The sequence below is a fragment of the Rissa tridactyla genome, chromosome 2, assembly GCF_028500815.1.
Source record: "Rissa tridactyla isolate bRisTri1 chromosome 2, bRisTri1.patW.cur.20221130, whole genome shotgun sequence".
NCBI lineage: Eukaryota > Metazoa > Chordata > Aves > Charadriiformes > Laridae > Rissa > Rissa tridactyla.
The window spans coordinates 150,109,165-150,129,081 of record NC_071467.1 but is presented as its reverse complement, the minus strand read 5'-3'; the positions used below and the strand labels follow the sequence as shown (position 1 = coordinate 150,129,081).

General features: G+C 51.5%; 1 protein-coding gene across 1 annotated transcript in view; it reads left to right on the top strand.

Annotated features, from left to right (window-relative positions):
- Positions 1 to 11,867: 11,867 nt before the first annotated feature.
- MKX (mohawk homeobox) overlaps positions 11,868 to 19,917 on the top strand; it is a 44,886-nt gene continuing 36,836 nt past the window's right edge. Inside the window, exons 1-2 of the mRNA XM_054192271.1 lie at positions 11,868 to 12,155; positions 14,242 to 14,401. Coding sequence (XP_054048246.1) covers positions 11,974 to 12,155; positions 14,242 to 14,401 — 342 coding nt within the window. The 5' untranslated portion in view covers positions 11,868 to 11,973. The remainder of the gene's footprint in view (positions 12,156 to 14,241; positions 14,402 to 19,917) is intronic.

Sequence of the window (19,917 nt, the reverse complement as noted above, 5' to 3'; positions counted from 1 at the left end):
CAGAAGCAGGGTGAAAGAAAGCTTACAAAAGGCTTGATATCTCTCGGAGCAGTCTCAGTCTCTGGTAGATTAGCAATGCAAACAAACGAAGGCTTCTTGGAACTAGCCAGAGACTTTTGGCAAACCCATGTGTTTGTGACTGCTACCTTCATTGGAGACGATTGACACGACTGTGTCCTTTCCAGGCATTTTCAGCATTTCTGTATTATCAGCCACCTGGTCCAGGGCTGCGGAGTCCGTCCAAGGGAGGACCGAGGCTTGAGGACTGCTTGAAGCAGCTCCATCGGTAAGAACCTTAAAAGCTGGATCTTTTGTGCAAGAAATCATATTCCTTGGCTGGTTTGTAAACGTTCATCGCAAACTATCTAGTGCGGCTGCCAGACAGAATTACCTTGACTAGGACCTTATAGCTCAATCCGTGGAGAGTCTCTCACATAAACACAGGCACGAATCGAAGGGCCTTTTTTTTGGAGAGAGCGCTCCAGGCACACACAGGCACCTCAGTCACAGCCTTTTATGGGACAGTGGCTGTGACAACCTTGAAAAAGGTCTCACGGTTGAGTTCACTGAACTACAGAAGGCCCAGCAGCTATTGAGGGTATCTTCCTCAAGGGCTACTTAAATGAAACCAGCAGCGTGTCACTTGTGCACTGCAAAAGGCCACCTGTTCCTCCCCAGATATCTACATGCCAACCCACGGAGGCAAATATTATAGGCCCCTGAAGGACAGTCAAGAAATGTTAAGGAGGAGGCTGATTGTCAGGTCCAATAGTTTGTAGCCAGGTGGTTTTAGCCCTGTTATTGTCTGCAGAAAGGCAAACAGCAAAACCCTCTACTAGGATTTGGCTGTTCCTGAAGTCCCCTCTCGATCTGAGATCCTGGGATTCATAATCCCATGGCTGGATCCACGAACCCTGAACTGTCTGGCAGTTCATGGCTTGTGAGGCAGCTATTTTCATGCTCTGATTCACCCATCTGGAGTAAGACACTGATACCTCAGTTGTCCTCGGGGAGAGTCTCAGCACAAAAGTAGAGGTCTCCTCTCTATGTGTAACCATGGCTTGACCCACTCCACCCAGCACCTGACAGGGTGACAACTTTCCAAAGAAGACCAAGTGCTTGAGCCAACCACCTGGTTATATGTGGTGATCTGGAGTTAACAGCTAGTGAACAGATCAGTTGAGAAGATCTGAGCTTTCACTGCTGTCCTGGGCAGTCCAAAGTGCCGTTCTCTTTCCCTCTGGTTGGAGAACCTAGTTTATGGGTAAAGTGCCTGGCTCCTCATCAGGAAAATCCTGCCAGTGGCAGCAAGGTAGCCCTGCGGATGCTGTGTGGGTAAGCTGCTCACCATGTCCCACATTTCTTTCCTTGCTGAACTGGGGAAGAGGAAACATAGGCAAGCAAGTGTTGCCCCAGTCTATTAAATCAGGTTGCCTTGCTTCAACCTGATGGAGAAGGTAAAGTCCAATACGGCTTTGCTGGCCTCCACTGTGCCCTGGGAAGTACCCACGTTCAGAGATCTGGAAAGGCTCGCTCTGCAGAGAGGACCAGAACCCTGGCTGATCCACCACGACTCCGGTGCAGGTGGAGAGACTCTCTCCAGGAGGGGCCCAGCCACTGCTGCCTGGGCAGAGCACTGCCTGATTATTGCCTTGAAAAGAGGCAGGAGCACTTCACCAGAGTGTCGTAAGTGCCACCATGGGCACTGCCAGGACGGGGCCAGCATGGCACCACGGTTGGCCCCGGCCCTGCCAGGGCTGCCTGCCCCGGGCACATCCTGCGCCGGAGGGACACACGGGAGCAGGCTGCGACCCTGCTCCAGGCTTGCGCTTATTCCCAGTATTTACACTGGCAGCTGAAGCAGGTAACTTTATACCGTTTTGCTACTTTGTGGAAACACTGTGAGGTGACGGGCATCTGAATTTGTTGACAGCCTTGAAGGAAACAATTTAATTATGCAAACCTGAAACTGATGCCCTGGGGCACGTCCCCTCTGATGGCAGCTGCAATTCCTGCCCTGGGCATCTGCGGGCAGCTTCTGTCCCAGTCCAGCAAACACTTACTGAATGCTTAATATTACACAAGTGAGGAATGCTTGCAAAGCCAATGGGATAGCCAGCGGGATAGCCAACATTCATGCGTACAATCAAATGTGGAATTTGGGTCTGAGCACTTTGTCATATTCTTGGCCTGTGTTAAAAAAAAAAAAAAGAAAACCCACAAATCACATTTAAACTAGCAGAATGATTTATTAAGAAAAAACACTGATGGATTTTTGAAGTACTGAAAGGGTTGAAATAGTCTGAATAAAATAAAAATTGACACAAATTTTTACCACAACGCAAAAGGAACTTGAACTATTCTAATAAGAGTTTGCTTTAATGTTCATGCATGTCTTCACATCCTGCTTTTGGCAATGGCCAGAAAAGAACTACCGAAACACTGTGAGAAAAGCTGTTCTCGTGTTATTTCTGGCCCTGCTGTAATGCATGAAATCAGGACATCTCATGAGAGAGACTGATATTCAAGATTTTCAGTCTATTTTGCAGACAAAAAAGTCTGAATATATATCTAAACTTCTGGGTTTAGTCATGGCTAGATCTCAAAGCAACAAGAAAAGTATCCCTGAGGTCACAAGTCAAATAGTCACAATACAGAAGAAAAGATAATAGTTATATTTAAGTAACTTGGAAGAAAAAAAAAAACCCGCAAAGCCAATTTTCACTTGACATGCTAAGGTGGATGGCTCTTTATTCTCAAAATAACCTTTTAATGCCATTGGGGAATTTCTGAAGCTTATTCATAGGGTGGATGGGGGTTATGATTAAGCATAAAGTGCTTGCAGACACCAGCGAGTGTTGTAGGACTGCTACCCTGTATGTGTGTGGCTCTAATCTGCCTAAAAACCATTTTTGATAAACACCTTCAGGATCCAAAGAAACGAGGGCTTCATGAACTATATGGTTTCTGGTGCCCCTGCCAACTCTGAATAAATACCCTGTGTGTGTAGCCAAGGTCTTGGAGAATTATTTCCTGAAAACTACTTTAGAACCAGAAGGAATTAATGAAGATGTGCCAGCTATTTCCTTCGCTGGCTGGCACGCCTCAGCCTCACCAATAACAAATAGTAACAGTTTGTACATGAGTTATGCTGCTGCACCTCGTGTTCTGCGCCCTGCAGAGCCCATCTCTTCTGTACACAAGGAGGAAAACACAGGCAGAGCATGAGTTTGTTGCCTCTCCTTGGGTAGAGGACGGCAATAACTATGAGAGACAAACTGCATTTTGACTCTTTGGCTTTAGCCTCTACTAGAGTAGCATTTGTGTGTTTTAAAACTATTTACAGAGCTTTAACTTCAGTTCTATGAAAAAGGAGATAATACAGCAATGAGCAGCGGTTAAACAGATTAATATGATCTAATCTTCTTGGATAAATATTTTTATTTATTATTATTGGAAACTTTAAGAAATCTTCTAAGTCATTAGGGATTTATAAATTATCAATTATGTCAAAGCTAGAGCAACTAGGGAGATGTTTTTCTATGACTGCAAGCAACAAGGAAGGAGATTTTCAAACTCAGGCCAAAAACATTAATTGCAAGTCCTCTTCAGAAAATCTTTCTGCAATCCTATTTTATCCTCCAACTTTCTCAGGCTTCTGCTGCAGGAAACCAACCCGCTACCGGGTGACTCCCAAGCCAAGCTGGAGAGACTGGGATCCCAAGTCCTGGAGGGAGCTCTCCCCGGGTGGCTCCGGGTGCCTGACCTCGTACAGCTTTTGTAGAAACTGGCATTAACTTTGAGCGTTTCCTTCGAGATACAAAATCCCCTCAATTGCATCCGTGTTGCCAAGGCAACATGCTTCGATTCTGCCTGTCCTCTCCAGGATCTGACATCTACCAGAGGAGCTTCTAGACAGAAAATCATCGAAACCCTGACTCAACCGCACAAGGTTTTACGCTGTGCAAGCAGCCAAGAGGCTGAAGATATTTCAGAGGGTTTTTTTATGCAATAACTGGAGGGCCATCAAACTGAAGCATGTTATGACTACTTCTCCCTGTTTAAAATCCTAAAAGTCAGTCTGAATCTTGTATCCTCTCTGTCTTGTCTCCGGAAAACGCCTCAGATTTGGGGTTGAAAGTGAATACGCTCCGGGCTGACGTGTTGGGAGCTGCTACCCCGAGCGGAGCTTTGTCAGTGCAAAGGAAAGAGGAAACGTTTCTGCTGGTATTATTAACATGTCAGTAGTACTGATAGATTCCAACTGAGATCAAGCTCTCTTGTATTAGCCGTGTGCCAAGAGCAGAGTAGGAAGCAGAGAAAGGGGAGGAAGCGTTATTATTCCCATGTTACAGCTGCAGAAGAGAGGCACCGGGATTGTGCAATCCTCAAGGTCACACGAAACGGCGCGCGGCTCAAGTGGGGAACGGAGTCAGCCCCTCGCAGCCGCCCCGTCCGTCCCCACAGCCCACGCGCATCCCCCCACCTCGCCGGCATGGTTCACATTTTCGGGTATTTGGGGATGCTCGAGAGTTGGGGCTAGGTAGAGTAAGTCCCAGGGGACAGGTCCCAGGCAGATGCCACGTGAACCGTGGTGTCCCTGCGCATCACTGCACCCCCTTCGCTCACACACACATACGCACCCCCACCCCCATCTCTCCCTGCCCAGAAAAGGCAGACTTGAGCAAAAATTCCTCATGGTTTGAACCATTCTCCAGATAATTACTTAAAATCATGGACTGACCTCTATAATACTGAAGAATATTGGTGGGAAAAATATCCGACTTTATGCTTTCCAGTGGTGCTAGATGGGAAAATGGGAATAAATAGTAGAGAATTCAGTAACACAGCATATGGTGTTTACTTTTGCACAGGTGGCTGAAGAAAAATTAGAATTATAATTATTATTGTTATAAACTGTTCAACATTTATCCTTAACTTTTCAGAGCAGTGATTTCTGCAATGTGACCTGCAACCATTAATGTTAGATCCAAACAAATCCACATTCATTTTTTCAAATCTAGAGCAGACGTCAGCCACCTGAGATACTACAGCAAGTGGAACTGCATCGTTCTCTGACCAGTAAAAGCACTGAAGACATGAATTTCCTCAGAGAATATTAAATACAGGTTTTAAAACTCAGTTAAAATAAACATGGTTATGAAAAGAACAGAATATATATAACATAGTGAAATTACCAATTTTTATTATATTAATATAATACACATAATTAATAAAATCAGCCTCTTTTGGAATGTTTCAACTCCTGTTTATACAGAAACAAGGGCTCATGTCCATATTTAAGGCTTGAGCCTCTGGCTTTGTATTCCTTGGGTTTAAGTGCAAATGAGCAGCAGAGGAGGGATGGTGCAGACCAGAGCAACCCACACACCCTGACTCCACGGAGGGCAGAGAACTGACGAAACCAGGTGGGCTGGAAGAGCCACAAGTGGGGTCTTCTGTGGGGCAGACACAGATCCCACCCGGCGCCTAAGAGCATGAAATGGAGAACAGCTCACGCACGTGGATGAAGATTCATAACCAAGAGGCCTGATCTTGAGGCATCGACTCTGTCCCAGACCAAATTGCAGAGCTTCTCCTGCTAACCACGTTTCCCCCTAATTAACACGGCATTACAGAGCATTGTCATTCCCAGGAAAAGCATCTGACACCTCTCAGGAGACCTTTGGCCCTGGTGGCCACTCACTGAGCCCCAACAGAGCTGGGAAAACACAGCTCCTGCAAAGACCACAGCCCTCCTCCTCCTCCTCCCCATGTCCACTGCACACAGCAGCTGAAGTGCAGCAGAGGCCCTACGGACAGTGCTTTGTTTTACATGGCCCAGGGGATGGAAATATAAAAAATGCAATGAAAAATGGGCGTAGAACAGAGTGGTGAGAAAAAATAAAGCCCCTGAGAAGCAATCAGGAGCTTGTTTTTCAAAATACTTTGGAGGGGTTCACATGGAAGTAGAAAGAACTGGTATCTGGTCCTTCTTTGGAGATCCTGTTACATTTTTGTTTATTAATTCTTAGGACAAAACACATCAAGAAAATGCAGAACAGAACCGGGTCCTCCAGTTGCTTCCCAGATGAAACAACAGGTACGGGTTGAGTTGGTTTTTTTTTTTTTTTGGTCTGTGGTTTTTCTGGGGCCTTTGGGGACACTAACCCCAGTGCTTTTTCCAGAGTTTGAGGGTGTCACCAGGGATGCCCCCACTTCTTAGCAGAACCAGGGGACAGCACTGCCTGCTGCAGGTCCCAAAGAAATGCCTGCCCGCTCCCCACGTTTGCTAGCCCAGCTCGCTGCCTCCAGAGAGGCCCCAGTCCCCCCACGCCTGACAGCCCTGTGTCAAGCTGCATTCAGGGTTTACACATGGTTGACCGCTACCCGTGCCATGACACAACCCATGCTCTGGGTTTCATCGCTGATCTAAACTGGAAGCCAGATGACGAAATATTATGTGTCGTAGCACACAAGTCCACTCTATAACCCTACCTGTGCCCTCCATCTGCTCTTTTCTAAACACAAACTGCACACAGCCCCTCCTGTAGTTTTGGGGATGACAAGAATGGGACCTTCACACAAAGTCCTCTCCCATGTTTGTACAGAGTCTGGTGCAGTCTGTTCTGTGCAGTGTCTGTTCCACCTTTCTGTGGCATTCAGTGGCCTGCAGACAGCAGACCAGCACCCTTAATGAACAACTTTCCTGGATCTGAACGATAAAGAAACATCTGAGTTACTCTGAGTGCCACACTAGAGCTACAGTCTACAATTTTGTCTCAGTCTAGTCTTGCTGGACCTGGAAGTGAAACCAGGATTTGGTTAATGGTCATATCTGCCAGGCTTCACAATGTCCTCTTGACAACCTCCCCAACATGCTGTTGTTGCCCTCCTTGCTCCCCACAGTCTTTGGCCCGGCGGTTTGGCAGTATTACCTGCCGTGGCCCTACGAGCACCACCAGCAAAGCTGCTTTAGGGGTGATCACACATGATGTTGGTATGTTTGCTTCCTGCATACATGTTTCCATTTCAGCACATCCTCTTACCAATTCCAAACCAAATACGCATAAAGAAGAGAAATAAACACACATTTTATCTTTCAGGTGCACCTTCACTGCTGTTGAGAACCTTCCAAAGCTCATTTCTCCACAGCTATTTGTATGCAAAAAGGCCTGTAATTAGGTGGCAACTTCAGAGCCTATCTTTGCTTTCTAGCAGACCAACATAATTACCTCCCCCCTTAGATGTCATATGCCCAGGATGATGACCCCATTGCTCCCAAGGATGGCTCCCAAGGGCACCGAGCCGCCCTTGCTCTAAGCCAGGGGCTATTCTAGGCATTGGTCCTGCAAAATGTCCAAAGGGGACAATTATTCTTCCTGCCTTAGTATTAAATTTAGCAAAGCTCCATGTTACGAGATTTAACTTCACCCCTGCTTTACTTTACCCCAGTGCTTTGGGGTCTGCTGGACTGAGCAGAAAGAGCCCCTGCAAAGGCTGAGGCTCTTGAGGCACCATTTCAGCCAACTTGGTCAAGCAGGTCCATCCTTGCCTATGTTCACCCAGCGCTCACCCGGCTGCTGCCATGGATGGCAACAAGCCTCCACAGTTGCTCTCCCTTGCAAGTGTGGCTATTTTTTAGTGTAGATAACACCTCATTTTGCATAATCCTAAACAATTTCTCACCTATCCGACTTCTCCGGCCCTTCGACATACATGGCCATAGATATTTAGCCACCCAGCATGCCATAGCGCAGAGCGTACCAGGGACGTGAGGAAATTCTTTGCATTTCAAACATATATGTTTACTCTGAAGGAATCCGCAGCTGGAGGGGGGAGCTGTGAGAATGCAAGAACGCCAAGGGAACATTTGCTGAAAGCATTTAAAAAATAACCAGAGCACGAAGCAATGGACAAAAGCAACATTTTGCTGGGAGTGCAGACCAGAAACCAGGACTGCATTTAGGAGTGTAGACAGGGCTCTACCAAACTGGTTGTGGGTTTCCCCCTGCTCCTGGCCGGGGAAGGGGGAGCAGGCAGAGCAGTGCCCCAGCCCGCCCTGGTGGTGCCAGACGGGGTGTGCAGGGCGGCCGCCCACCACGGGCAGCCGGGCTGGGGCTGAGCCCCTCCGCTGGCTGTAGCGGGGTTGGCACTGGGGAGCTCCATTGCTCACAGCCTCGGGAGCAAAGTGTCCTCTCAGCCTGACAGCACCGTTGATTTTTTTCCTGGCTCCTCCAGTGAGACAGATTAGGCCTCAGAGCACCACTTCTAGGCTCTTTCTGCACGATATCCCTTGGAAAGGTGCCTTGCTGCCACTTTCTGGCATGCCAGCCCGGCCTGATGGCTGTCAGAGGCTGGGCACGTGGGCAATGGCGCTGGGAGAGGGTTGTTGCAAGGACCAGCAAGGAGGTTCCTGCAGCTCAAGCCCCAGGTGCCCCAACACCCCCTGCACCCTTGGACCCCTGTCCCACTGTGGGATGCATGGGATCCCTGGTGCTGCCATCAGCTGGCGCTGCACCATCCTCAGGGGAGCCGGCTGCAGGCCACAGTATGTGGCCAGCAGCTATTGACTTACTTTTCCGTGCATGGCTGGGTATGTAACCTTAATTAAAAACATGAAGCCCACAGTTTGTATCACATTCGCAATGTTAAACAAGCTCTGGAAATAGAAACCCTGTTTTCATTTAAGCTTTTCAACTGTGATCTAAGTAATAAAATATGGAGGGGGCGGGTGTGTGTGAGATTTACATGTGATGATTTGGGAGATCTCGCTGCTTTAGAGGCTTGTAAGGCGCCGCGGTGCCAACTGCTCCTGCCGCTGCCTCACTGCGCTTGGCAGCGCCTGCCCCGCACAGACTTTTGTTTTTTTCCAGAGCTGCTTTCCAAATGCTGATTTCTGCCCTCGGCTCTCGTTGCTGTGATTTATTCTGGGTGCGGGTGTGGGATCTGCCAGGCCCTCAGCAACCTGCTGCCCTGGCTGCCCATGCCCTGCCCGGCTCTGGGCAGGCAGGTAGGCTAGGCAGGCAGCGTGCACCCCCACCACTCCTAGGGGCCACCCATGTCCTGGAGGACAGGCACGTATCCTGCAATGCGGACAACGATCCCCGCAAGCCCATGCTCAAGTAGCACCATCATCAGAAGACACAGGGGAAGATATTGTTGCCTTCCCGGTTCCTCCTGAGCCACCACGAAGGGAATGAACGTCCATCCCACCATGGTGGGCAGGCAGGAGGGAAGGATCTTCTGAAGGCACCTGCTCTGTGCCCTGTCAGTGCATGGGCTGACCCTGCTCCTGTGGGCCTGCAGAGCCCAAAGACACCTGCTGTGCCCCATCCGTGCCTCCCCCGGCAGCTGGGGACCAGACCCTGCACCTGTTCTGCCGGAGGGGATCACCCCTGCAGTGCTGGAGGGGCTGGGAGTGGAACAGGAAGACAACAGGGCAAATATTTTATGAGGCAGCAAAGAGTTGGGATCACCTTCCGGTTTCACTGGAGTGAACAGGAGCCCTCAGGAGCTTGCTTTTGATCAAGCCTGACACTTTCTCAGCTCCTTTTGCTGTAATGTAATTATAACAATACTTCCCAGGTCATAAACAGTTCAGCTGGGCATGGCAATAATTGGAACGGGGTGTTTTGCAGCAAGCCCCTAATAAGCACGTTAGCACAGAGGCATTTGTCCCACGGTGTCCCCGTATGCCCCCCCTTCCCCTCCAGCTGTTTCTGAGTGCTCTGCCCAGGGCACGTACTGTGGGGGAGTCTCAAACAGGGCTTTTCCCAAAGGCCCGTGGAAGCGCAGGGTGCAAGGGCTGTGCACAAGTGCTCCTGTCGTCATTTACGCCTGTTTCTAGCCTTTGTTTTCTTTGCCGGGGACTGGCAGTGAGATGTTCCTGGGGGTTTTTACCACCCTGGGGACAGCGATTTTTCTCTCCGAACGACAGGGTGCCTTCAGCACATTGCCCTTCCCCAACCTCCCTCCTGGTTCCCTTCAGCAAATTGCAACTGGGCCGCCGATCCCCGACGCCAGGGTGCTCCTCTTCCAGAGAGCCCCTTCCCCAGCGCGTGTGGCTGTGTGACGTCGCAGAGAGCGGCCGTGACGTCACGCGCCCGTGACGGAGGGGCTCAGGGAGGGGGGTAGGTCGCAGAAAACACCCCACGGCGGGGCGGAAAAGGTGCGGCAGAGCCCGGGAGGGGGACGCGGGGGTGCCCGGGGACAGGAGCCGCCGCCGTGCCCCGCCGCCGACGGAGCGGCCGCTTCCGCAGCAGGTACCTGCCCCCGCCGCGGCTCCGGAGCCGGGAAGGCGACGGCCGCCAGCCCGCCTGTCCCCGCCGCTCCAGCGCCAGGGGCCGCGAAGAACCGCGTACACCCTCCGCGGTGGCCTCTCCGGCCCGGGAGGACGGGACGGGGCCAGGGTGGCGGAGAGGGGAAGGGACAAAGGCGGTAGCGGCTCTGCAGAGTCAGGTCCTTTGGGGTCACGCTTGCGGGGACAAGAACAGGGACAAGGAGCCCACGGGGTGCCGTGGAGGGCGCGGGGGGAGCGCGCCGCGCACGTCCCGCCGGGCCCGCGGGAGCAGACGGCTGTTCCCCGCTCACCCGCGGCGGTCAAGTAACGTCTGAATTACATCCTTGTAAATATTGACTGTGGCCATCTTCTTCGTCTCTGCGCACAGTAACCGAAATGTTAAGCCCGGCGGAGCCGGGGCCGGGCTGGCTGCCCCTCAGGGCGGCGGGGGATGCGGGGGTGTGGAGCGGCGGGTCCGGGGGGGCCGGGACACATCCGTGGGAGCGGGCCGGGGGCATCCGCAGACCTCGCCGGCCACTGAGGATCGCCTCTCCCGGGGAGCGCGCCGGCCGCGCCGAGGATGCTAAACGGAGCGGGCTGTCTCCCGGCTTGGGTTGCGGTCTAATTTATAGTCCTTGTAAGGGAAGGGGGGGACACACGAGGAGACGGAGAAGGGTGGGGGGAGATGTTTCCCGGTCCGGCTTCATTAAATGCCGGCGTTAATGATCGGCGCGGGGCTGCGGCTGTCAGCACGGCCGCCGCCGCGCCCGCTGTGCCCCGCGCCCCCGACGGGGGACTTTTCCGCAGGTAGCGTGACCCTCGCCGTGTCCTCAGTCGCCTTCCCCGAGGGACCTCCCTGTGCACACCGGGGACTGCCCAGCCGTGCACTGCCGTCCCCTCGGCTGCCCCTCGCCGGGCTCCTACCGCCCCTCCACGCACCGCCCCCCGACGCCGCGCTGCCCGGGCGGGGCCCGTGCCCTTGCCGGGGCTGCCGGGGTCCCCTCGCCGGCGGTGCCTACCCCCTCGGGGCATGGGGAACGGCGGTCCCGACAGCGTGAGTGGCTGCGCGGCGGCTGTGCCTCCCGGCGCCGGCTCTGCGCATTTGGTGGTCGTTAAAAACAATTTGTTTCCCTCCCCGTTTGGGGAGGGGGAAGGGGAAAATCATTCCGGGGAAGGGGAGGGGAGGGGAAGGGAAAGGGGGAAAAAAAAAAGGAAAGAGTGTGTGTGTGTGAGAGAGGGCGAGAGCAAGCGAGAGAGAACCACCAAACCCAACAGAAAACCCGCGCTCCGAACTATTGCGACACGGAGCGAGGAGCGCGGCGGAGGCTGGCGGCGAGGTGCGAGCGGGAGCGGGCCGGGCCGTGGGAGCGGGCCGGGCCGAGGGGACCGTGGGAGCGGGCCGGGCCGCGGGAGCGGACCGGGCTTGGGTGGGGGGGCCGTGGGAGCGGGCCGGGCCGTGGGAGGGGCGGGCTGACCCCCTCCCTCCCCCGCCCCCCCCCCCCCCTCCCGTGGGTGGGCAGGCGGCGCCCGGTGCCTCCGCGCTGCCCCCCCCCCTCGCCGGTCGCGCCGGGCGGGTCTCGGCCGTTCGTCGCGGCTGCCCGGTGACCGCTGCCGCCTCCCCGCAGCGCAGAGCGAGCCCCCGCACCTCGGAGCCGGCGGCCAGCCCGACGGCGGCCCCCAGCCCCCCCACCATGAACACCATCGTCTTCAGCAAGCTCAGCGGCCAGGTGCTTTTCGAGGAGGACGCCAAGGAGCGGGAGCGGAGCGGCCGGCCCTACGTGGGGGTGGTGGAGGGGCCGCACCACGCCGAGGTGCTGCTCCCCGACAGCCCGTCCATCAAGGAGAGCCTCAGCCTGCGCAACCGGCGGACGGGGTATGCCGTGCGCTCGTCGCCGCGCCGCGCACCGGCTCCGCGGGGCGGCCCTGCCGCGTAGCCGGTTTGGGGTTGCGAGATGGGTTTCTGGAGGAGTCCTCCCCCGCGGCCCCGGGTCCGTACTCTCTGGGACAGCTACGGTGGGAAATTCCGGTAATAGATGATGCAGAGGCGTCCGATTGGGCTGGAATGTGGCAGACAGAGCGCTCCTGTCCTGCGGTGTTTGACCTCCCCCTTCTCTGCCTCCAAACAAAAACAAACCGGGGAAACCGGGGCTCGTCCGGTTTGGTCGCGCGCTTCATGTAATTAACTCCCCCCCAAAAAAAAACAGAGGCGCAAGGCGGAACGTGTGAAACCTGCGGGACGGGGCGGCCGCGGGGCCGGTCCCCGCCGGCGGGGCCGGGGCAGTCGGTCTGCGGCCGGGGCTGAGGCGGACGGTCACTGCGCGGTCCCCGGCGCTCGTTCCTCCGTCCCGGCTGGTTTGCAGCGCGCTGAGCGAGCGGACGGGAAGGAGCTGCGTTGCCGGTGTATTCACCGGGATGGGATTTAAAACGGACTAGGTCGCTCCCAGTCAAGGCTGATGTTAAAATCGTTTTGGTAAAAAGGCAGCTGAGGCTGAGCCGTCTGCGGCTGATTATTTTATAATTTTTTTTTGGTGCTGGAACAGGTGAAATAGGAGGTGATGAGGGGACGTGTTAGATCCGGCGGGTTGTCGGCCGCAGCTCGAGGGGTTGAACTGGCGAGCGCGGACGAGGGATTTCGGATCAGCTTTATAAAGTAAAGACTAAGGAGCACAGTCAGGAGGCACTGAAACCGAGAAATGCCGAGGAGCTGTTTTTACTGCCGAATTTCCACCTTAAAGATTGCATCAGCTCGTACTTTTAGCGGCGGTGCCGGTTGGTAGGATGCAGGTTGTGTTTCACCGGCATGTTATTAGCAGCCGATCGCGGCGGAGCTGGGTGGCCGAGGGAGCGCCGCACGACGCGGCCCGGCCCCGGCCCGGCCCCGGCCCGGCTCGGCTTGTCGCGGCTCGGCCCCTCACGGCCCGGCCCCGCACGGCGCCGTGGCGCCCCCTGCAGCCGCCGCCGGGAGCCGCCGCCGCCCGGAGCCTCCGCGCAGCGCTGCCCGCCGGCCCCAGCTCGCCTCTGGGTTTTCCTTCCGATTCCCCGGTTTTGTTTTTTTTTTTTTTTCCCACTCTCTTTTTATTGTCGACCGTCTGTTACAAACAAACACCTTTTCCTTTTTCTTTTTTCCTTTTTTTATTTAAACGGGAGTTGCGTTTCATTCCCCTCGGTTTCACCTTTTCCCCCGGCAGGCGTGGGGCTCTGGGGGCTGCTTCGCGTCGCTGCCGGCGGCGTTGGGGAGCGGTATGCCTGCCACCCCCCCCAAGGAGCACTCCCGCTCCGAGCGGGGAAATGACCCTGGAGGTGCTCGATGCCGCGGGTTTCCATGAATATAACGGGCAAATAAATTCGGGCGGGGGGCAGGCTCGGTTGGCCCCGGGGGCGGCCCGCACCGCGCTGGGGTGCGCGGCCGTGCCCGTGCCCCTCTGTAAACAGACCAACCACACGCCTGGCAGATGACGAGCACCGAAAGCCTGGGGAAACTCAAAAACCCCGCACAGGCGAAGCCCTGACCCCGCTGAAATCCCCGCGGTGGAGTCGCCCGGGCCCGCAGCATCATCGCGGCCAGCGCCCGGGGTGGGCGAAGCCGGCGCCGAGCCCTCCCCTTTCGGTCCGATCCCCCACGACCGGGGCGTTCGGGGGAGCTGCGGGCGTCGCCTTCTCCTCAGCCACCGGCCCGGGGCGAGGGTTGCTGCCGTGGAAAGTCCCCGAGCACCCCGCGGGGACGGGTCTCGGCTCCCCCGGGGAAGGGACAGACCCTGGCAGGGCGCGCTTCGGGGTCGGGGCACCCCCCACCTTGAGCGGGCTCCCCCCGGGCAGGGCGCTCCGCGGGCGGGTGCGCATCCCTGCGCGCATCCCGCACCTGCGGGGGAGGCCGCACAGAGGGGCTCGGTGCAGTGCCCGGGGCCGGGCGGGTGCCCGCCGCCCCGGCCGCTGTCCTGAGCGCCCCTTCTCCGCGGCAGGGCGCGGCAGAGCGGCGGGAAGGTGCGGCACAAGCGGCAGGCGCTGCAGGACATGGCGCGGCCGCTCAAGCAGTGGCTCTACAAGCACCGCGACAACCCCTACCCCACCAAGACCGAGAAGATCCTGCTGGCCCTCGGCTCCCAGATGACCCTGGTGCAGGTAAGGGACCCCTCCACCCCCACCTCCGGCGGCTGCTCTGGGGAGTTTCACGGGCGGGAGGGACGGGTCAGACGGATCAGCCGAACCCGCCCCCGTGAGCTGAGCATCAGGGAGGCATCCGTGCAGGCAGAAAGGCCGAGGGTCCTGTGCTCATCCTTCCCTCCGCCCCCTCTAGGACCCCTCCTCCAGCAGGATTCTATCCCCCAAACAGGAATTCCCACAGGACTCTATTCCCCAAACAGGAATTCCCACCTCTGTGCGATCCTGGCCAGGGAAGTGCGAAAGGCAATCGGCAAAAGGTGTGTGCTTTCCCTGCGAGGAAGAGAGGCCTTCTGCCTTTAATCTCATTCATAAATACAGCAGAAATATTTTTGCTTAGTCGTTAAAAATCTTCAGGGGGAAAAAAAATCAGTAATGGGGGATTTCAGCAGAGAATATGAATTGTTGAGGAAGTTGTAGGGAGCTACTCTCCCCTTTTGAAAATGGGCTAGAATGGAAACAGTTGCATTGTTCTGATAATAATTATCACCTGTTGCACGGATGTTTGAGTTACCATCCCCACTGTGTGCAGCGTCTCAGCCTGCAGGGACTGTGTTTCACAGTCTTGCAGGAATTATCATTATAGTGTAATTAGACAAGGGGAGTAATTGGTTTGCTCTCAGGTACAACTCCCCTGAAATGACTGGCAGTTGTGTTGCAGTGAGAGGTATAAAGTTGGCTGCAAATGTTTATAAATCTTAGTTCTTTGTTCTGTTTGCCATCTGGCACTCTGTTGAAATATGTGGTTAAATGCTATCGGTTGCTGAGTGATGCTATCTCAGGTCTGGATGCTGCAAAGATTTATGCATTGTGAATAATCTAATTTCCTGACTGGGAGCTACTGCTAGGTGCATAAAATGAAACACATGTGTTTGCAGGATCGGGTCCTCAGCGCTCTGCCTAACGCATTATGTGTCACTTTGCAAAGAACATGAAAATATCAAAATAACATGAAGTATTAGAAGAAGAAGGTGGTAATTCGGCGTTATTGAGTACTCCTTCAAAAAGGCCAGTGCTATGAACTTCAATCCTAGTAACAGCAAAATGGGAAACTTCTACACTTTAGTACCTCTCTGTGAAACTACTGCTCTAGAAAAAACACTATAGCCTTGACAAAAATAATATTAATGTCTCAGAAAATGCCAGTTATAACTGGAAGATATAGTTAAAACAACTTTTCTTGCTTTTAAAAAATATACATGAAAGGTTTGCTCAGACTTTTAAAAATAGGATTACATAAACGCTATCCATTCAATGCCACGATTCAATAGGAGTAGTTTATTGGACTTTGGTGTTTAGAATATTCCTGTATTTTTACATGAGATTTAAAACATACATCCAGAATACACGTTGGGAGACATTCACATTAATGACATCTTGAGGAGTTCTCCTGTTCTTTTATAAATGCCATGGAATGAACAGACAAGGGGAAAAAATGGTGGGTTTTTGCAGTATTTCTCTTGTGGCAGCTTTAATAAATCCCGATGGGGATACGCTGTGTTAGCCTCTGTAAAAGCATCAAGTGAGCCATGGCCACTACTCCACAGAGTTTTATGATCTACGTAAGGTGTAGAATAAAATTAAAAAGAACCACGGAGGGCTACGTTTATCTCTGTTAGACCCCCATGCCTCTGGTGGATTTAAGCTGAAGCTGAATTTGACTGGCCTTATTTCTATGAACTGTAATATTTGAAAGAGCTGTGCAGAGCAGCACATCTATCTCCATTTACAGAAGCACACCATCAAAAAGAGACCCCAGATGTTTCTTCCATCATTTGGGTGCAATGCTCTTTTAATCCAGGAATACGATAGCATCTGTACGAGAGGTAAATACATATGTCTGGCACCAGCAGCAATTCCTCAGCCTGGAAGAACAAAACAACGCACGCCCTACATCTATTTTTCAGATGCCCAGAAAGAACAAGACTGTAATCCAGATCAAAATTCTTGTTCTCTGAGAGAGAGAGAGGGCCAGGCTCTGATCTCAGTCACGCTGGGTACCTCTGAAATCATTTCCCCAAAGGCTGTGCTCTTTCAGGAGAGTGGTATAACCAAGAGCAGGCTCAGGACTGGGCTTCGGTACTTCTGTCCCAGAGGGGCACTTTGCAAATGCATCAGCCAGGGGCTCTTGTGATTGCTTTTCTAATCTAGTAACACCAGACACCGCTGGAGAACCAGGGATCGGTGTATGATGTTTATTCCGGGTAACATGCCCTCACGTTCACTGACCTGTCTCATATTTCCCACTCTTCTTCCATTTCTCGGTGCTGTCCCGCGGTGTTTGCTCTTGGTGGGAACGTACGCTTGCCCCCACAGCTTTCCGCTCCTGTGGAGGCTGTTGTCTGCTGACAGCTGTTACCTCATCCCAGCATCCCTCATGTGCTGACGCCTTGTCGTTGGAAGCCCTAGGGAAGACAAAAGATACTGTTGAAAATCTCTTTTATTTTCCGCCAAAATGCCATTTAGGGAATGAACGGTTGCGGTTTTTTGGTTTTCACTTGACTGCTACCCTTAGAAAAGGTCGTCAGCAGCTGCCTGGAAGATGATGTTGGTGACAGTAATATTGGCAATATAGCTTTAACTCTTCTCCATGTGCTTTTCTTTCATCTAATGACCCTTATTCCATCTATCCAAAGGAGCTTTTGCAGGAACATGGCATATATAAAACCGATCCTTCTGTGAGACAAGGAGGCGTCCAACCCTGTTTTCTACTGTTATTTTTAGGACAGTATCTGCATGTCAGATCTTCCACAATTTTATTTTCATTAGTTTTTCTGCCACTTGGTTGATTTTAACTGAATTTGTTCTACCTCACTATTACTTTGAGTTAACCCCCTGTTCCTGGGTGCAGTGGGACAGCAAGGGGGCTGTTCCAGCTGTGTCCAACTGTACTGCAGAAGGAAAGTCAGACTCTTTCAAGGAGGTAGGATTTCGCAGGAATCATAAATCATCTTGTTTCTGAATAAGCAGTAGCAAAACCTGGGGCAAATTCTGGGCTGACTTATTCCTGAGCAGGCCAACAAGGTCTTCAGGAGTCCTCAAGGCAAATGTTATTGCAGCTTTCAGTCCAACAATCCAAAGTTTTCTACTTTCCCAACTGCCAAAGCAGGAAACCAAAAAAGCAATATAGTTTGAAAAGGCATTTTATGTTTTACTCCAATTAGATTCCAATTCAGAATCCAATAATTTGTCCTATTAATATGCTATTAATATGCTACCTTTTCATTTGTATTATTACCACAGTGCTTGATTTATTTTATTTTAAATTTCAGGTTAGATGTTCTTGTGAAATAAAAAAGAAAAATGGCTGTATATTCCTTCCAGAAAGAAATATGAATGGCCGTATTGTTGAAAAGAAGTTTTTTGCAATACTAGGATTAATATATTGGTCATGTGTTGCTATGGATTTAATAGTATTCAGATTTATAAAGGCATATCTGGATTACTGGAGGAGGAGGATCACTTGATTTCTGTTCCCTTTCCGAAACTTTGGCAACTCTTATGCAGTGAAGCAGAACAAATTACAATAAAATTGAAGAGTCTCCTCAGAAGTAAAGCCAGAGAGTCAATATTTCATGATGCTGATATAAGTACCTGATGCTCTTTGGGAATGACTGAGCTGCTGTAAAATATGAATGCTGGAAAGCACGTCTATTATCCTTCTCCTTGGGTTTTGTCTTTTTACTTCTTGAAGAACTGCATGATTGTTACCTTACAAGAATAGTGAGTTCCATCATGCATTTTTTTCAAGATACTTTGTTCTTTGTGAGGTTTCTGGGACAAAGATTTTCCTACTGGCTTTATGTAAATAATTATTTTTATTATTTTTGGAGGTCACAGTAATGTAACTTGGGACCATGCTAAAGGGTGGCCGGCTTTTGGCAGCTTTGGTGGTTTCTTTTTGGAATAGCTTAAGTCAAGTGTGGTGCAAAGAGGTACTCGTAGTGTGAGTGGGACCTACAGCAGTAGGCATGCCGCTTTTTAAAGACCACATTTGGGGGCTGGTTGAAATTACTGACAAAACTGTCCTTGGCTTTAAAGGAGCGAGGGAAAGCCTGTAATAACCCAGGCGGTGGCTGGAGTTCAGGGTGAGCTGGTATAGCCTGTGGCCATGCAGCCTCTTCCAGTCCACACACATGGAGGTTGTCCATGACTGAAGAGTAGGAGAGATGTTGAATCTCTTGATGTTTTAGGGATCAGGATTTTCCAGCAATATACAGAAGTGACCAAGAGCAGGAAGGCACCCTGAGATACCACACCACAGATCTAGCCTAAAAATCTCTTAAGTGACCTTGTAATTGCATTTGGGGTAAGAGTTTCTGGAGTGAGCTCGCTGCTTTGTGCTTTGGCTTAAAGCTCCTCTTGTAAATGCTGACTTCAGGTTCTTTCATAATGATCAAATACTACTATTTCCTCCTCTCATAGCAGAAGACTTAAAATATGACTCATCTTTTCATATTGATATGCAGAAAGCAAAGCGCTGGCATGGGAAGAATGAGCCCAAAATAGACCAAGAGTACCATGCAAAAATCACTCCTGCTAAATTTAATTGCTTTTATGTATGAGTCACGCTAATACTACCCTATCTTTCTCTTCTGTACGTGGCACTTCACTGATGAAATATTTCAATATGTAATGAAATAATGAACCTCTTTCTGGTGAGATGTTGGAAAGCTGTCAGTTTTGTGAGACGCTGCAGTAGCTGCTGTAATATTCAGTGGGACCCTGGATCGATCCATCTCTATTGTTACGTACTGGATTTTGGATTTATACTAAATCATGCAGCAGCCAGGTGACTGCTGCTTCAGCTGAGCAGTCTGGAGAGAGTTTGTTAACAGCGTTAGAAAGTGGATGGATTCCAGCCCACCCTTTCTGGTTTGCTGTAATGATTGCTGTGTCAATATGATGAATATAAACAAGTAGCCTTGGAAGAGAATGAAAATTACTTACTCTTCTGTGCCAGCTACAGTTTTGGTCTTCTAACCTGTCATAGTAAACTACATGGTTTGTAAAGTTATGTGTTTGGCATCTGAGTGCTGATCCAGGGCTCACTGTATTTTCGGTGGAACCCTGTTTCATGTAAACATGATTTTGAGTAAAATCAAAGTGACAGGCTTAAGGCACCACTGCTAAGTTCTGGGTGGGACTCTGAACCAAAGATTGGTTTTTCCTTTAAGCAGATAGTGTTTATTTTTCCTGTAATCACCCTAGAAGAGATGATCAGTCCAGAATAATTAGCCAAATACTTGTGTGCAATTTATACAACCTTAGCTACAATAGACAGATGACAAAACTAGGGCCAAAATCCAACACTGAGGTCTACAGTTTGGCTCTCTAGGAGGTAGGGTAGCATGTATTGATAAAACATGTGTTAAACTCCTTTGCAGGTTAACATAAATTAAATGATATGATCATTCCCAGATCAGAATATGACTGCAGTAATCTCGGCTTCCTCTGTGCACTTTCACAGCACAAAG